General features: G+C 39.8%; 1 protein-coding gene across 17 annotated transcripts in view; it reads right to left on the minus strand.

Annotated features, from left to right (window-relative positions):
- Positions 1-19913, minus strand: part of SYNE1 (spectrin repeat containing nuclear envelope protein 1) — a 449233-nt gene that overhangs the window by 66064 nt on the left and 363256 nt on the right. For all 17 annotated transcript variants that reach the window (XM_038526343.1, XM_038526344.1, XM_038526348.1 and 14 more), the window contains 5 exons: positions 18877-18971; positions 9792-10026; positions 7466-7660; positions 3637-3762; positions 319-474 (listed from right to left, as the gene is read on the minus strand). In XM_038526343.1, the coding sequence (XP_038382271.1) occupies positions 319-474; positions 3637-3762; positions 7466-7660; positions 9792-10026; positions 18877-18971 (807 nt within the window). The remainder of the gene's footprint in view (positions 1-318; positions 475-3636; positions 3763-7465; positions 7661-9791; positions 10027-18876; positions 18972-19913) is intronic.

Below are 19913 nucleotides of genomic sequence, written 5' to 3' on the forward strand. Positions count from 1 at the left end.
AAAACAAAGGTCTTTCATATGTTCAAAGTAAGAAACAGACCATCAGTACTTAGCAAGACTACATCTGTGAACCAAAAAACTATTTTCCCTCTTACAATATTATGTCAGCCAGTGAAAGGGGCAGCAAGAGAATTCAGTTGAGATGCATCTCAAATATAATGTTAATCTACAATATTCTCACAAAAGCCAGAGTTCTTCCTCCATGTATACTCTGAGTTATAGAGTCGATACAAACATGGGTCAAGCTATTTGACATTTCAAGTCATCTTCCAGTTTTCCACCTTTCTGAGCTAATGCTCAATGTAGAGTTTGTCTTACCTGGTGGCACAGTTCTTCCCACTGCCTTTGCAGAAGCTCCATGCGTTCATTCAGGATGGAGATATCATCGGCGCTGATGTAGGCACAGAGAGTATCCTTCAGCAGTGTCAGCTGAGCCATATCATCTGTCCAGCTCCCAGCTACATTTTCCAGCTCCTAGATTAAAAAAAACAAAAATGTGAATACTCACAAATATCTATCATAAACAATTTGTGTGTGTTAGGAATCTCCTCATCATATAATTATCTTTCCATCGCTTTCTATTTTCTATTTGAACATCTCACTTGGTTTATTCTATTTGCTCTGGTGTTGTCTGACACTTTGCCAAGTTCTTCTGATAAAATCCCAGGTTGTGGGGTGCCTGGGTGGCTCAGTTGGTTAAGCATTTGCCTTTAGCTCAGGTCATGATCTTGGGGTCCTGGGATCATCTGCATTGGGTTCCCTGCTCAGTGGGCAGTCTGCTTCTCCCTCTGCCTCTGTTCCTTCTCCCTGTCATATTTTCTCTCTTTCTCTCTAATAAATAAATTTTTAAAAATCATAAAAAATAAAACCACCCAGGTTGTTGGAAGAATCTTCCTATGATCTATTTACCTTTTAACTGATCATTGTGGCTCACCTTTTCTTCTTCCTTTTTTTTTTTTTAAGATTTCATTTATTTGAGAGAGAAAGAGAGAGAGAGAGAGAGAGAGAGAGAGAGCATGTAAGAGCAGGAGGAGGAGCAAAAGGAGAAGCAGACTCCCCACTGAGCAAGGAGCCCAAAGCAGGACTCAATCCCAGGACCTTGAGATCATGACCTGAGCACTTGAGATCATGACAGGCACTTAACTGAATGAGCCACCCAAGTGGCCCCCTGGCTCATCTTTCCTAAATTGAACTTTCATTACTGCATGATCTCCTTTACTTTTAAACTGATTTCATAAATTGCTAATCCAGCCTTTATTTTTGTCCTGGGTTATTGATCATGTTAAAATATTTTCAAAAAACCAAACTTCTAGGTTAACTTTCATCTTCAAACACTATGCATTTACATTCTGCAATATCAACTTAATATAATCGCTGAATTGCTATTATTACTCAATTGAAAATAATGGACTGAATTCATTTCCTGTAGGAACATAGACTTCTTCAGGTTACTAAAGAAAAAATTATGTACTCTGTCCTTTTGGGAAATGATTTAAGAAAAAAATCCATAAAGCAATATTTGAATGAGTTGACATTGGATTTTGCAATGCTTTGAACCGATGACCAGTTTTGCAATTTGTATAACTCTTGCTTTTTGCCAGCTGTGGATGCTTTTAGATTCTGGCTAATTTTGTGTATAAATAGAGTATTTCACATGGCTTTTTCCTTCTCTTTTTGCCTCTTCACACAGGATACAAGTTTCCAAAGGCAAATGCAATTAACAGTAGTGTTTGAGGCTAACTTCTCAGGCAATTTAGGCAGATGAGGTTTTAGTCTGAATTTTCCAGGTAATTGCTTTGTTTTGCTGCTAAGGGTGGTTTAGGGAAGAGTAGCAGAGAGCTGGACCAAAATGCATCCTTTTAATCTCCAAGCTTAATAGCCGGGTATGTTTATAACTGTTGTATTTTGGGTGATGAGGTCCCATGGTAACAGCATTTGGCTGAAAGACCATCCCGGTGGAGTAAAATATGCAGTATTTCTGCTTATATTTGTACACATATTAAACTGTCATGCCAATGTAAAGATTTTCCCCTTTCTTTCCAATTTCTAGCCCCTAACTCCAACATCAGACATAATTCACAATGTAAGGATTATAAAAGAAACAACAGCACCACCAAAACCAACTGTTTCAGACTCACAGACTCTATTAGATGAGTCTATATGGTAAAAATACAGCCTCTGGATTCAGGAAGCCTTGATATTTACTAACACTGAAACATTATTAAACTTCTAGAAGCCTCAGTTTTCACATCTGTAAAAGGGAAATAACAGACTGTCCTCATGAGTTTGTGTTTCTGTCAACTAAGACAACACTAGTTTACTGACTGGCACATAAGAGCAGCCTAATAAATGCCAATTTTCTTTAATCACTTGTTATAAATTTACAATCACAGATTTAAAACAAACTTTTTAATATTTGCATACTTCTGAACTTACATCTCAAGATAATATTTTCCTCACCTGCTATCCATGATGTCATGTATATTACCCCTTTATTTTTCCTAAATCTGCCTCTTCTGAGTTTCAAAGGATATCCTTAAATTTTAATACTGAAGAAAAATTCTTACATCTACGCTTTTTATGATTTCAAGACTCCTTTAAAAATTAATTTTTCCTTAATGCTTATGACTTCTTAGCCAGAGTGAAGCAGAAAACTTCTGATTAAATCCAAATCATTTAAGTATATGTGAAGTTTCTTTCTAAAAGATTTATTTATTTATTTATTTTAGGGGGAGAGTGGCAGAGGGAGAGGATCTTCGAGCAGACTCTCTGCTGAGCACTGAGTGTGGAGCCCAACCTCACAACCCATGTGATCATGACCTGATCAGAAACCAAGAGTCACAGAGGCTTACCCAATTAAGCCACCCAGGCACCCCAGTACGTGTGAAGTTTTACAGCATTGCTCCAGAACAATAATTTGCAAATGATTGGGAAACACAGGGACGTGTATTATTTGGGGAGAAAAAAAGAGACATTCGTAAAGGCAGTTTTGACTAGATCTGCATACTGCTTGACAGAGAACTGCCGAACACTTCACTTGCCTATATAGGTATGAACAGAACGAATCCTCTGCCACCACATCACGTTAATCTCAACGAGCTCACGATGCAGGGAGTGGTCTATATTAGCTCCTGATTTGCTTTCAACTGTGATTTGAGGTGTTGCTCATGATCTCATAAATAGTTAGGGCCCTGATAACTGAATGACTGTGTGTCTCCTTGCTATTTGCATTCCTATTTTCCTTACAGAAGAGCCTACAGGGCAGGGTGTTCCCCTAAGGACCACTGTCTGCAGCATTTCCAGGCTGTCAGGACTAGACTATTCTGCTAGAACAACTCTCCAGTACAGACGCTTTAAAAAGGATTGTGTTTATTGCTTTCGACCCCACTTTTAAATATCTTTCAATGCTGTGTTTTATATTTCTCAAGATATAAACCATAAGCCAGTCTAATTTCATCAACCACAATAAATCAGCAAGCAAGCCTCACCAGAGTTGTCTGCCCTAATGCAATATCCAGGAACTTGTACCAACATATACACTGCTGGAGCAGTTTGACTAGCTTATGCTTTCAAAGGCAATACCACAACAGAAGCGCACAGGCCAGTGACAGCTAACAGCTCAATCCAGTCAGCTACCTTGCAACGCATTTGCTCTGCATGCAGCTCCTCATGGTGATCTGGAAGAGGCTGAGAAAGCTTCTTTTTGAAAGTTCGTAGTTTCTCCAGAGAATCAGCTATTCCGTTCTCACAGTTTTCCCAGTCCTGTAATGGGAGAAGGAAGAGATTTCATGGCTTTGTTTTTGTTTTGTTTTGTTTTGTTTTGTTTTATAAGAAACTAAAACAAAAGATCCACACTCTTCTTAATCCCAGAGAAACAATTAAAGATTTGTGGGGGGTCCACATCCATTGTCATGTAGGCAGCATCAGAGAGTTCAACACTTACTCTATGTGACTTTAAGCAGGTAATATGCTATGTCTCAATTTTCCCTATGAAAATGGGCATAACACAAACTCTATAATTGTTGGAGGGCTGGAGGAAGCCATGGCTGTGAACACACTAAATACAAGGCCCAGAATATTACAAGTAATCAAAATTGTTATTTGCATCTGAATCAATCTGCAGAGGTAAGAAAGTAATCACAGTATTTTGCCTCTTTTCTAACCCCACTATTAATGTGTCTACACTACCTCGGATGTTCTATAAGAGATCAAAAAGAGGATATGGAAATTCTTTCAGGATGAAATGTAAAAATAATATAACCCTGCCTCTGATTCAGCTCATTATATGAACACTATGAGGCACATACATTTGATTTGTTACAGAAGTAGAAATACACAAGTACCAAAGGCTGGCAATGGGTGGGCTTCATCTCAATATGCTGAAATATGTATCACAAAAGGGTAAGTATATAAACACCTAAAAACTGAAACAATCAATGGATGAAGAGAGGTAAGGCAAAATTTAAAAAATATACATCTAGTATGTCAAATATGAGTGAGTGCTCTGAAGAAGAATATAGCAAGAAAAGCAGTAGAGAGTGGCAGCATAGACCGGTAGATCTCTACAGAGTGACAAAGAAAACATACATTTATGTGGTTATGTTTTGGGTGATTACATACCAGACCTGTAACAGTGGTTTATTCCTGTGGAAGATTACAGGATTTGGTTGTGGTATAGGGGAAATTTTGTTTTTTGCTTTACATATTTCAATTATTATCTGATTTTTTAAAATCAGACACATGTATTTCTTTTTAATTGAAAGAAAAAATTAAAGGAATCATAATGCTTTATATAATTAGACCTACAGATTAACTCCTATCCAGTGTCTCAGTGAAAATTCAAATTAAATTCATCTAAACAGGGATCCCTGGGTGGCGCAGCGGTTTGGCGCCTGCCTTTGGCTCAGGGCGCGATCCTGGAGACCCGGGATCGAATCTCACGTCGGGCTCCCGGTGCATGGGGCCTGCTTCTCCCTCTGCCTGTGTCTCTGCCTCTCTCTCTCTCTCTCTCTCTCTCTCTCTGTGACTATCATAAATAAATTAAAAAATAAATAAATAAAATCAAAATAAATTCATCTAAACAAATCTCCTTAATTTCACCTATGACCATCCATTCCTGTCCCCCCTTCCTAGTAACCCTTCCCAGTAGCCACTCCCTGCAACTTAAATTACTGAGCTCTGAAGAAAGACAGAATTGCTTTTAGTAGTGAGCCTGGTGGCAAAATTATGCCGCATTTTCCTTCACATTACCTCTTCCACCATTACCAGTCTTTTCTTGGCTGGGCTCTTTCTGTCTTTCTCTTCCGATGCTTTATTTTTAGCACGGCAACCCATAGGTGCTATGACCAAAACTGTCTTCTGTTAGAAGTGCTGACAAAAGTGTGTCCCTATTCAAAAGGTCTTTTGGTTTCTAACTGAACTGAGAATTTGGCCTAAGGTTCATTTCTCTTAAATTCCTTCAGGGAACTTCCTAGAGTACATAATCACATTCCCTCTTTCCATTTACCAGAAAACACACTAACTGTCTGTCTTGGACAAATTTGTTCTAATTCCCCTTTGTTAAAGTACCTCCATGTTCCCAGGCTACAATTAGTTCATCAATGTTAAGCATAGTGAGATCCTTTTACTAAACTGAACAAGCATTCTCAATGAAATCATCACACCCTCTGAAACCCATCAACATGCCATCAGTAAATCTCCACTGATCTAAAAGAGAAAAGATAAGTTTCTTATTTTTTATAATAAAATTAAGAGGCCATAGTGAAGCAGGTGAACATGCAGGCCACAGAATCATCATCACTCTACTTTTGGCATATTTACTCAGAGCATTAAGTCAAGAGCTAAAAATACATAAGCATTATGGCTGTGATATAAAGATATCCTAAAATAAAGAAAATGACATTAGAATATAGCTTCATAAATTCCTTCTTCGGCAAATGAGTCCTAGTTTATGATTTAAAATAAAATAAACTTTAACAAGAGAAGAATAAGGATTCCCCTTTCCAAGAATGGCTTAGATTCCAAAGCTATAACCCAGTCTTTTTACTACATGAATTACAAGGACATAACAAAATGTCATGGTCTGCAAACATCTATCAAAGTGGATGTTTTACACACCAGCAAACAGACTGGCAAGAAAAGCAAATGCAATGACTCAGCCATTTTGCCTTATTAAAGTCTTGGGAATCTGTCCAAAAATCACATCACAAATAAAGAAAAAATATATGATTAACATATCTCTACAGAATGAGTTACAGTGTTTTTAATCTTTTATTGAAAGTAAAAAAGAAGAAAAAAGAATCAGACATATTGTATTACGGATGAATTGTGCTGTATGCAAATAATAGTTCTTTAACAAATGCTCAGTGGCATTTTTGATTGATTGTTTCCTACACAGAAGGTAATATATTATTAAATAAAATTCAATAGAATAAATCCAATGGGTGTGCATACTTTAAGCATTATAAAAGCAAACTGTGTTCTTTTAACTTTAGTTACTACCTGTGATCCAAAAAAGCGTCAGGCCAAATTTAATAGATACTTTTGTTAAAGTGTTGGTGATTATCAGCATGTATAAAACTTTACTATTTATCTCTGTTCACTCTTTAATATGATGATAATATCAACAACGATGATTACCACCCTTTACCACATGCTCAATTTGTGCAGGTATTGTGCCACATGTTTACTTTCCTTATTTCATTAAATCCTCACAATGCCATCTGAAGGAGGGGTAATCATACCTACTCCAGAGAGGAGGAAACTGCCGCTCAGATAGGTTGAGATAACCAAGTTACTTAGTTTATTAAAATTTTAATTTGGGTTTATCTGAGGTCAGAGACCATGCCCTTTTTCTGATGCATTCTAATTATGTATTGAATATGGTACTGAAAAGTAAGGAAGAAAAGCATCTTGTGGGGGGTCTGAAACTTGCAGTGTGATCAGTATCCTCTCTGTATCCAACTAAAGGCTGAATATACCTCCTGAATTTTCTCTCATAGCAACATGCTTGGATAAACTAAGATGAAATCAAAAGTATCCTCTTGGATAAGTTTTTCCCTGCTATAAAATAAAAGATATCAATCTTAAAAACCACTTTAGAGTCTTAGATCAGGGAGTGGAATCTACTCTTTGCATTCCTGTTTGGATTTATAAAGTCATTGCATGGTTCTTGGCTTAGCACCGACCATTAATCAGAATTCATCACTTGGACAGTCTTATTAGACTTAAAAGTACTTAGCTGGGTGATTTTTCTGAAAGACAAACTGCTGAAAATCGAGAAACTTCTCCAGCTCATGCAAGACAGGACAAAGTCTTAAGACACAGGGCAGGGGATCAAAATACTTCAGGGTATGACTTATGGATCTTTGCACTGTCTGATTGGAAAGCTAAAAACAGGAGTAACAACTGCTTACATGGCTTCTTAAACTGCATTGCATCTAGAGGAGGAAAAAGCTGAACTTACTTTCAACAAGAAGGCCAGTTTTTTCTTCTGTTCCTCCAAACGCACGCTGGCTGATTTCCACTTCTCTTGGATTTCAGTGAGTTCTGCCTGCAAGGCAGCCTCAGCCCCACTGTCCGCTGAGAGCAGGAGCTGCTTGCCAGCCTCCACTGTTAGGATGTAGCTGCCTTGCTGTCGCAGGAACACTTTTTCTTTGAACTGAAAGGAATCGTAGCTTTTTACTTTCTCATTCTTTTTTTCAGCAGTTCCCTACTACAAGTGTTTTTAAGTAACCCTACAGTTTTTCATACATAGCATGCCCTCTTTATCCAACATTTATTGAGCTAGTACTTTGGGTGTGAATGAAGCCCTGCATAAATGAATGAGAATTCATTCAGGATGAGCCTCGGGAGAGGCTCAGTTTCTGTGTTCAACTTAAGTACAATGACCGTGCAATATGGAAACTGCTCTAGAAGATTGATGTATAGGGAACACACTGTCACATGCTTCGTTTAAGTTTTATTAGGATCTCTTAATTTCTTCTGCAAAAAACATTTATGATGCTTGTTTGATACAAGCAACCCACTTCCAAGAAAGACCACTCCTCAAATATCTAACCCACATGGAAGCAAGATGAAGAGGCTTCATGAGTCTTGGAAAATATATGAACATGGCCAGATTAAGGAGGAGCTGGTGTGATGAGGGCCAGGAATCAGGGAGAGGAATCCTTCCACGCGGAGAAATGAAGATAGGCAAATTTACTATAGGAGATCAACAGGATGAATTTAGGACCTTGGATGTAGTTCTCAGGAGCTAGGATATATTATACTTGTGAAAGAGTGGCAAAAGATGACATGAGAGGGACACCTGGGTGGCTCAGCAGTCGAGCGTCTGCCTTTGTCTTAGGGCATGATCCTCGGGTCCAGGACCCGAGTCCACGGGTTCCCCATGGGAAGCCTGCTTCTCCCTCTGCCTGTGTCTCTGCCTCTCTCTCTCTCTCTCTCTCTCATGAATAAAATAAATAAAATCTTTAAAAAAAGATGACACGAGATGATACCCTGCATGAGAATTTTTTTAATAGTGAAAGTGACTGAGATTCACAGGAGAAAATTAAGTAGGGAAGTCATGTGTCTGGATTAAAACACTCTGCAGTAGAGTAGAAAATGAAATGGAAGAATGGTAAATATTGGATACACTAAGATAGGTTAGAAAGCTATTGTCTATGTAGTTAAGAAATCAAGAGCTTCCCATCTAAGGTAGTGTCAGTGGTGATAGAAACTGGAAGTGTATTAGAAAAGAGGAGGGAGAGAAAAAGAATATAGCTGTAGAGTGACTCTAATGTCCCTGACTGATAGACCGGATAGCTGGTAATGACATTTCCTCAAATTAGGGACACAGGAAATGGGACTGCAGGAGAATGGCTGGTCCCGGCATCACAGGCTCTGCTGGAACCCATAGAATATATTATATCCTTGATGTATATATATATATATATCTAAACCTAAAAGGCAGTTGAATACATAAATTGAAAGCTTAGGAGGTGGATGTGACTAGGAGATACTACGTGGGCCCTTCTGTGCTGGTAGAAGGCCAACAAAGCCATGTGTTCATGGGGTTTCCCAGAGAAGCAAGGAGAAAGGAAGCTGCCAACAGTGAAGAGACCAGAAAAGACACTGGGGAGGACTGACTGGTAGGAGGGATCTGTCTCAGGGGCAGGGGACCCTGGTTCCCGGGGAAGACAGAAGGAAGCAGCCATACCAAGAATGGACAAAGAGTCCAGACAGGACTGAGACTTTTATCTTTTTCAGAATACTCAAGTTACACATTTAAATTGTTCATGATGGGATCCCTGGGTGGTGCAGTGGTTTGGCGCCTGCCTTTGGCCCAGGGCGCAATCCTGGAGACCCAGGATCGAATCCCACATCAGGCTCCCGGTGCATGGAGCCTGCTTCTCCCTCTGCCTGTGTCTCTGCCTCTCTCTCTCTCTCTCTGTGACTATCATAAATAAATAAAAAATTAAAAAAAAATTGTTCATGATTATGATCATTGCAAAGTGCTCCTTTCTTGGTCATTGTTTTTCTCTCCATGCTGGAAGTCAGTGAGCTGCTGGGAGGCATTGGTGTGGGCCATGGAGTGGCTCTGTGAGCGGCTGGGCCTGACCAGACTATCATCACTATAAAATCATCATAAAACGTAATACAATCATTTTATATGTTCCTGTTGATACTTTGGAACCATATTTGTCCTCATTCTAGTGTCACTCCAGGATCCTTATGAAGAACTGAGGCAAGGGTAAGGTGTACAGTGGAAATGTATAAGAGGTTTAAAAAGCATGTGTTTTGCACCTTACCTGCACTTCATCAAAGAGGGTCCTTGCCTGTTGCAGTGGTATTGGGACACTTCCGAGAGCACTCACGGGAAGATAGGACACTTCAACCAACCATTTACGAAGCTTCTCTGCCATCTCCCTGTACCGCTGCCACTGGCGAATCTGGCTGTCAATGATGCCCCTCCTCTGCTGGGCCCGGCGAATCACTCCCTGCCACTGATTGCTGAGAAGTGTCAATTTCAGGTTGAATTCATCCCTGGTACAGAAATAATTACATAGGGAAGAAAAATTGTTACCCTGGATGCATTTACACATCAGCCAGATATACACACTGTACATACACTTTATGACAGTAATAAACCCTGGGAAGTGATTTTAGGGCAGAAGTTTTGACAAATATTATGTCATAATCTGTTACTGGGTCTATTTCATGTGATTTTTGAAATTAATAACTGGGTCACCTAGGGGCCCCTAAAAATGTTTTTTAAAACTATACTCATAAACTTGATATTCCCTCACAATAAACAGCTCCAATCTTTAATGATTACTCCATATGTTAATCTAAATAATTTCTTCTACATTTTAAACCCACTTCATTTTGTTCTTAGAAATGAAAACTATCCAGTTATCACTGTCTGTATGAAGGTTGCCCTATACTTAGAGATAGTAATATATAAGTGTTCTCAATTTAAGGCTAAATAATCTCAGATCTTTTAGTTTGTTCATCCTTTATGCCCCTGTGTTTTCCACCTTTAAAGAACATTGATAGTTCTTTATGAAGTTTTCTTTAAAATTCAATTTGTAGCTCTAGAACTGGTTTGTCTAGTAACAATGCATTTCTTTGTACATTAGGGTATTATTCACATTTTAATATTAAAGTGTAACATTACTTTTTTCTCTATTGTGTTAGTTTGCTTTTCTTCCCTAGATATACTATTCTCTTAAGGGTGGCTTCAAATCTGAGATGGACTTACTGTCGTGGACTCCTATATTCTTGTTACCTCCTATCATCTAGGCCTGCTGTAAAACCTTGCTTTCGTAACCAAATGTGTAATTGGTAACCTCTGTGTTTGAAAGGAAATTCTGATATTAATAACTAATTGCAATAGAACTAAACGTGATGGATTAGGTTCATGAAACTCTCCTAGAAGTTAGAAGTATCTATCATCTCTGAAAACATTTAACTCTAAGACTTGAGAATGTCCTACAACATGAAAAGTGCCCTGCATGCTGCTATCCCCACCAGACCACCATCCGAGATCTCTTTGGAGCCCTTGTCCTGGCTTTGGAGAGCTCAACAGTCCTGAGCCACCTGCCAGCGTAAGGAAATACTTAATACATGACAGTGTCCTCGTGGCTGAACTTGAACTCTAAAACACAAAACTGATAAATGAACTTTTAATACACGATACGTTTGTAATCTGGGGCCCTCATGCTCTAATCTGATTTTTTTCTCTCTCTCAGCTTTCAGAATTATCCTCATCCAAAACTTCCATTTTCTTCTCTTTGGTGTTTTCCCTTAACTGTTAACATTTATAATTTAATAGATGTTGGCTTATACATGAATTTTAAATTTTGTTTTATTTATTGGCTTAAACTTTTATAATACTGTTATAGAGCTGACCAAAGGAGGATAAAGCAAAAGATAAGTTAATTGCATTTCAATTTCTTTTTATTTTGAAAGCCGTATATTCTCAGTAAAGCTCACATTTAAGTTTGGCTTACTTTGAACAGAATAAATATGGTATCACATTTTTTGTTCCAAACTTAACCATGAAAATCGTTCATGTTACTTCCAAAGAAATATCCACTTAAAACTGAAATTCATTCCAGAACACTAAAAAAAATCCTCTTAATAAAAATAGTGATTTATGTTCTTTTTTAAAAAATACTAATTATAATCAGAACTACTCGTTCTTCATATGGGAAAGATGTTCTTATGTAAATGTATAAGTTTAAATGAGGTTTGTACTCCAAATATCACTACATAAAGTAAGTGGGATGGACTAGATATTGTTCCTGGGAAATGTAAATATAGTATGAAATCAGCATTTCACATAATGGCAGTCAAAAGAGGAGCTGGATTTTACCTCTCCGTTTTTAATAAAGAGGTAATCTGCTAAGTAAATGAAGAGGAAGCCAGGGAGGAGGGGCAAGATGGCTAAAGAGTAGGGTCCCCAAGTCACCTGTCCCCACCAAATTACCTAGAAAACCTTCAAATCATCCTGAAAATCTACGAATTCGGCCTGAGATTTAGAGAGAACAGCTGGAATGCTACAGTGATTAGAGTTTGCGCTTCTATCAAGGTAGGAAGACGGGGAAAAAAGAAATAAAGAAACCAAAGGCCTCCAAGTGGGAGGGGCCCTGCGAGGAGCCAGGCTGAGGCCGGGGCGAGTGTCCCCAGGACAGGAGAGCCCCGTCCCGGAGAAGCAGGAGCTGCACCAACCTTCCCGGGCGGAAAGGGGCTCCAGGGAGTTTGGAGCAGGACCCAGGAGGGCGGGGATGCCCTCGGGTTCCCCGGGACACTAACAGACACCTGCGGGCCCAGGAGAGTGCGCCGAGCTCCCTAAGGGCTGCAGCGCGCACGGCGGGACCCGGAGCAGCTCTGGGGGGCTCGGGCGGCGGCTCCGCGGAGGGGGCTGCGGGGCGGGAGCAGCTCGGGGGGGGTCGGGGGGCTCGGGCAGAGGAAGAGGCTCGGTGCGGAGGGGCCTGCGGGGCGGGAGCAGCTCGGAGGGGCTCGGGCAGAGGAAGAGGCTCGGTGCGGAGGGGGCTGCGCGGTTCCAGGAGCAGCTCGTAGGGGCTCGGGGGCGGCTCCGGGGAGGGGGCTGCGGGGCGGGAGCGTGAATCCAACAGCGCAGGCTCCGGAGCACGGGGCGCAGGGACACAGCCCAGGATCCGGCCTCCCCCCGGGACAGGCAGAGGCCGGGAGGGCCCAGGACAGCAAGGACGCTCCTGCCCCGAGCTGAGCAGATCAGCGGCCCCGCCCTGGAGCCTCCAGGCCCTGCAGACAGAGAGCTCCGGGGTTACTGCGGGGGCTGAAGCCAGGGCTGCAGAGCTGGCCCCGCCACTGGGGCTGTTCCTCCTGGGGCCTCACGGAGTAAACAACCCCCCTGAGCCCTGCGCCAGGCAGGGGCAGAGCAGCTCCCCCAACTGCTAACACCTGAAAATCAGCACAACAGGCCCTCCCCCAGAAGACCAGCTAGACGGACCAGTTCCAGGGGAAGTCAAGGGACTTAAAGTACATAGAATCAGAAGATACTCCCCCGTGTTGTTTTTTTTGTTGTTGTTGTTATTGTTGTTTTTTGTGTTTGTTTGTTTTCTTTTGTTTGTTTTTTTGTTTGTTTGTTAGGGTTTTTTGTTTTTGTTTTTGCTTTTTGATTTGTTTCCTTCCCCCACCCTTTTTTCTTTCTTTTTCTTTCTTTTTCTTCTTTTCTTTCTTCCTTTTATCTTTTTTCTTTTTCTCTTTTCTTTCCTTCTTTCTCTCCTCTCTTTTTCTCCTTTTCCCAATACAACTTGCTTTTGGCCACTCTGCACTGAGCAAAATGACTAGAAGGAAAACCTCACCTCAAAAGAAAGAATCAGAAACAGTCCTCTCTCCCACAGAGTTACAAAATCTGGATTACAATTCAATGTCAGAAAGCCAATTCAGAAGCACTAGTATACAGCTACTGGTGGCTCTAGAAAAAAGCATAAAGGACTCAAGAGACTTCATGACTGCAGAATTTAGAGCTAATCAGGCAGAAATTAAAAATCAATTGAATGAGATGCAATCCAAACTAGAAGTCCTAACGACGAGGGTTAACGAGGTGGAAGAACGAGTGAGTGACACAGAAGACAAGTTGATGGCAAAGAGGGAAACTGAGGAAAAAAGAGATAATTAAAAGACCATGAAGATAGATTAAGGGAAATAAACGACAGCCTGAGGAAGAAAAACCTACGTTTAATTGGGGTTCCCGAGGGCGCCGAAAGGGACAAAGGGCCAGAATATGTATTTGAACAAATCCTAGCTGAAAACTTTCCTAATCTGGGAAGGGAAACAGGCATTCAGATCCAGGAAATAGAGAAATCCCCCCCTAAAATCAATAAAAACCGTTCAACACCTCGACATTTAATAGTGAAGCTTGCAAATTCCAAAGATAAAGAGAAGATCCTTAAAGCAGCAAGAGACAAGAAATTCCTGACTTTTATGGGGAGGAGTATTAGGGTAACAGCAGACCTCTCCACAGAGACCTGGCAGGCCAGAAAGGGCTGGCAGGATATATTCAGGGTCCTAAATGAGAAGAACATGCAACCAAGAATACTTTATCCAGCAAGGCTCTCATTCAAAATGGAAGGAGAGAGAAAGAGCTTCCAAGACAGGCAGGAACTGAAAGAATATGTGACCTCCAAACCAGCTCTGCAAGAAATTTTAAGGGGGACTCTTAAAATCCCCCTTTAAGAAGAAGTTCAGTGGAACATTCCACAAAAACAAGGACTGAATAGATATCATGATGACACTAAACTCATATCTCTCAATAGTAACTGAACGTGAACGGGCTTAATGACCCCATCAAAAGGTGCAGGGTTTCAGACTGGATAAAAAAGCAGGACCCATCTATTTGCTGTCTACAAGAGACTCATTTTAGACAGGACACCTACAGCCTGAAAATAAAAGGTTGGAGAACCATTTACTATTCGAATGGTCCTCAAAAGAAAGCAGGGGTAGCCATCCTTATATCAGATAAACTAAAATTTACCCCGAAGACTGTAGTGAGAGATGAAGAGGGACACTATATCATACTTAAAGGATCTATCCAACAAGAGGACTTAACAGTCCTCAATATATATGCCCCGAATGTGGGAGCTGCCAAATATATAAATCAATTAATAACCAAAGTGAAGAAATACTTAGATAATAATACACTTATACTTGGTGACTTCAATCTAGCTCTTTCTATACTCGATAGGTCTTCTAAGCACAACATCTCCAAAGAAACGAGAGCTTTAAATGATACACTGGACCAGATGGATTTCATAGATATCTACAGAACTTTACATCCAAACTCAACTGAATACACATTCTTCTCAAGTGCACATGGAACTTTCTCCAGAATAGACCACATACTGGGTCACAAATCGGGTCTGAACCGATACCAAAAGATTGGGATCGTCCCCTGCATATTCTCAGACCATAATGCCTTGAAATTAGAACTAAATCACAACAAGAAGTTTGGAAGGACCTCAAACACGTGGAGGTTAAGGACCATCCTGCTAAAAGATGAAAGGGTCAACCAGGAAATTAAGGAAGAATTAAAAAGATTCATGGAAACTAATGAGAATGAAGATACAGCCGTTCAAAGTCTTTGGGATGCAGCAAAAGCAGTCCTGAGGGGGAAATACACCCAATACAAGCATCCATCCAAAAAGTGGAAAGAACTCAAATGCAAAAGCTAACCTTACAACTAAAGGAGCTAGAGAAAAAACAGCAAATAGATCCTACACCCAGCAGAAGAAGAGAGTTAATAAAGATTCGAGCAGAACTCAACGAAATAGAGACCAGAAGAACTGTGGAACAGATCAACAGAAGCAGGAGTTGGTTCTTTGAAAGAATTAATAAGATAGATAAACCATTAGCCAGCCTTATTAAAAAGAAGAGGGAGAAGACTCAAATTAATAAAATCATGAATGAGAAAGGAGAGATCACTACCAACACCAAGGAAATACAAACGATTTTAAAAACATATTATGAACAGCTATACGCCAATAAATTAGGCAATCTAGAAGAAATGGATGCATTCCTGGAAAGCCACAAACTACCAAAACTGGAACAGGAAGAATATAGAAACCTGAACAGGCCAATAACCAGGGAGGAAATTGAAGCAGTCATCAAAAACCTCCCAAGACACAAAAGTCCAGGGCCAGATGGCTTCCCAGGGGAATTCTATCAAATGTTTAAAGAAGAAACCATACCTATTCTACTAAAGCTGTTTGGAAAGATAGAAAGAGATGGAGTACTTCCAAATTCGTTCTATGAGGCCAGCATCACCTTAATTCCAAAACCAGGCAAAGACCCCACCAAAAAGGAGAATTACAGACCAATATCCCTGATGAACATGGATGCAAAAATTCTCAACAAAATATTAGCTAATAGGATCCAACAGTACATTAAGAAAATTATTCACCATGACCAAGTAGGATTTATCCCCGGGACACAAGGCTGGTTCAACACCCATAAAACAATCAATGTGATTCATCATATCAGCAAGAGAAAAACCAAGAACCATATGATCCTCTCATTAGATGCTGAGAAAGCACTTGACAAAATACAGCATCCATTCCTGATCAAAACTCTTCAGAGTGTAGGGATGGAGGAGGGAACATTCCTCAACATCTTAAAAGCCATCTAAGAAAAGCCCACAGCAAATATCATTCTCAATGGGGAAGCACTGGGAGCCTTTCCCCTAAGATCAGGAACAAGACAGGGATGTCCACTCTCACCACTGCTATTCAACATAGTACTGGAATTGCCTCAGCAATCAGACAACAAAAAGACATTAAAAGCATTCAAATTGTCAAAGAAGAAGTCAAACTCTCCCTCTTCGCCGATGACATGATACTCTACATAGAAAACCCAAAAGTCTCCACCCCAAGATTGCTAGAACTCATACAGCAATTTGGTAGCGTGGCAGGATACAAAATCAATGCCCAGAAATCAATGGCATTTCTATGCACTAACAATGAGACTGAAGAAAGAGAAATTAAGGAGTCAATCCCATTTGCAATTGCACCCAAAAGCATAAGATACATAAACCTAACCAAAGAGGTAAAGGATCTATACCCTAAAAACTATAGAACACTTCTGAAAGAAATTGAGGAAGACACAAAGAGATGGAAAAATATTCCATGCTCATGGATTGGCAGAATTAATATTGTGAAAATGTCAATGTTTCCCAGGGCAATATAGACGTTTAATGCAATCCCTATCAAAATACCATGGACTTTCTTCAGAGAGTTAGAACAAATTATTTTAATATTTGTGTGGAATCAGAAAAGACCCCGAATAGCCAGGGGAATTTTAAAAAAGAAAACCATATCTGGGGGCATCACAATGCCAGATTTCAGGTTGTACTACAAAGCTGTGGTCATCAAGACAGTGTGGTACTGGCACAAAAACAGACACATAGATCAATGGAACAGAATAGAGAACCCAGAAGTGGACCCTCAACTTTATGGTCAACTAATATTCGATAAAGGAGGAAAGACTATCCATTGGAAGAAAGACAGTCTCTTCAATAAATGGTGCTGGGAAAATTGGACATCCACATGCAGAAGAATGAAACTAGCCCATTCTCTTTCACCATACACAAAGATAAACTCAAAATGGATGAAAGATCTAAATGTGAGACAAGATTCCATCAAAATCCTAGAGGCGAACACAGGCAACACCCTTTTTGAACTCGGTCACAGTAACTTCTTGCAAGATACATCCACAAAGGCAAAAGAAACAAAAGCAAAAATGAACTATTGGGACTTCATCAAGATAAGAAGCTTTTGCACAGCAAAGGATACAGTCAACAAAACTCAAAGACAACCTACAGAATGGGAGAAGATATTTGCAAATGACCTATCAGATAAAGGGCTAGTTTCCAAGATCTAGAAAGAACTTATTAAACTCAACACCAAAGAAACAAACAATCCAATCATGAAATGGGCAAAAGACATGAAGAGAAATCTCACAGAGGAAGACATAGACATGACCAACATGCATATGAGAAAATGCTCTGCATCACTTGCCATCAGGGAAATACAAATCAAAACCACAATGAGATACCACCTCACACCAGTGAGAATGGGGAAAATTAACAAGGCAGGAAACAACAAATGTTGGAGAGGATGCGGAGAAAAGGGAACCCTCTTACACTGTTGGTGGGAATGTGAACTGGTGCAGCCACTCTGGAAAACTGTGTGGAGGTTCCTCAAAGAGTTAAAAATAGACCTGCCCTACGATCCAGCAATTGCACTGTTGGGGATTTACCCCAAAGATACAGATGCAATGAAACGCCGGGACACCTGCACCCCGATGTTTCTAGCAGCAATGTCCACAATAGCCAAACTGTGGAAGGAGCCTTGGTGTCCATCGACAGATGAATGGATAAAGAAGATGTGGTTTATGTATACAATGGAATATTACTCAGCCATTAGAAATGACAAATACCCACCATTTGCTTCGACGTGGATGGAACTGGAGGGTATTATGCTGAGTGAAATAAGTCAATCGGGGAAGGACAAACAGTGTATGTTCTCATTCATTTGGGGAATATAAATAATAGTGAAAGGGAATATAAGGGAAGGGAGAAGAAATGTGTGGGAAATATCAGAAAGGGAGACAGAACGTAAAGACTGCTAACTCTGAGAAACGAACTAGGGGTGGTAGAGGGGAGGAGAGTGGGGGGTGGGAGTGAATGGGTGACGGGCACTGGGGTTATTCTGTATGTTGGTAAATTGAACACCAATAAAAAATAAATTAAAAAAAAAAAGAGGAAGCCAGATTTCAGGTTGAGTGTCGTCTGACTTAAGGTAACAAACCCTTTTGAAACCTGGAATTACCATGTTGTGGGAAAGCTGGCTGGTCCTGACTAAAAACCAGATATACAATTCTACAGCTAGTTGAGTGACCTTGGCCACATCAGTTTGCATTTCTGTGCCTTAAGTTTTCTTCTTAAGTAAAAGAGATGATCAAGTGATCTCTATGCTCCTTTGAGGAATACAATTTCTGTTAGGGCAGGAGAAGATTAGAAGCATCTGTTTACAAACCATTGATACATCATTGATACAATTTGTTCTGATCTATTCATTAATTCCAGTCTCCTGCAGAGGTCTGGAGAAGGTTGGCTAGGTGATTTCCAATTACTCTATGTCCTTCATGTAATATAATAGCCATTCTTTAAAAAGATTCAATACTCAGTCATTTCAGAGATTCAGACAAGCCTTTCTTCCAATTACTGAGGCCCCACTGAAGTACAATTGCCTTAGGAAGATTAGACATATGCCCTCTAATCTGCTCATTAAAAAGAAAATGACTAATTCACTGGAACCTTTCTTCATAAAAATATATCAAAGATCCTACCTGTCATCAACTTGACCTTGTTCTAGAAGACGCTGACCATCAATAATGATTGAGTGCAAAATCTGCTGACGACTGAACATCTCTGCTTGAAACAACTATTAAGTGAAAAAAACAGAAAAATACACTTTAGAGTTCCCAATTTTAGTGACCAGTTTTATAGTAACTTCCCCAAATTTTTGTTTTAGCAAGGCTTTGAAAAATATTTCCAGTTGAATTGGAGTTTGTGTGAAGTCCCACGGTATAGGAATAATGCATTTTTAAACAATCACATGAGATATAATTAAAGATAAAGTTTAGTTTTGCTTACAAAAACTAAGTGACTAAAAGTAAAATTATGTTTTCCTTCTTTCAAAATCACCTAATAACATAATTTATATTCTAATTTATTTTCAGATAGAGAATAGCTAAAGACCTTTCAGAAAGTTAAAAAAGATTTAAGAAACTCCACATTTCTCTTTTCTTTTCTTTCTTTTTTTTTTTTTTTTTTTGGAACTCAATATTCTTTTATTTAATTTGGTTAATAAAATTATTTCATTACAAAAAAATTCAACAAAGTTTTTCAAATTATTGCTTTTGTTTTTAAAATAGATTTACTGAGATATAATTTACCTACCTTATAATTCACCTATTTAGAGTAACAATGTCCTTTAACATATCCACAGACTTGGCCAACCATCACCATAATTGATTTTAGACCAAAAAGAACTCCACACTCAGCAATTACTCTCTCTTCCCAATCTGTGGGACCCAGGAAATTTAACAAAATCCCCTACCCCTGGACAAGCAGAGCAGGACCAACTCCATTTTGTGCTACACCCACCACCTCCTATATGACCCCCACATGACCTGCTTATTGCTTAAGGTGCTGCCCCACCCTAGTCAAACTGCTGGGCACACCCTAATCGGAAATTGGCTCATAATAATGTAACTCTGCCTTGTGCCCGCCAAAACTGCACGCCAATTCTGACCAAAGTAATAGGCCAGCTCAAATAGATACTGTAGGGTAAGATGTAATTCAATCAGCCACCTGCGTGTGG

This window comes from Canis lupus, chromosome 1, assembly GCF_011100685.1.
Source record: "Canis lupus familiaris isolate Mischka breed German Shepherd chromosome 1, alternate assembly UU_Cfam_GSD_1.0, whole genome shotgun sequence".
Lineage (NCBI taxonomy): Eukaryota > Metazoa > Chordata > Mammalia > Carnivora > Canidae > Canis > Canis lupus.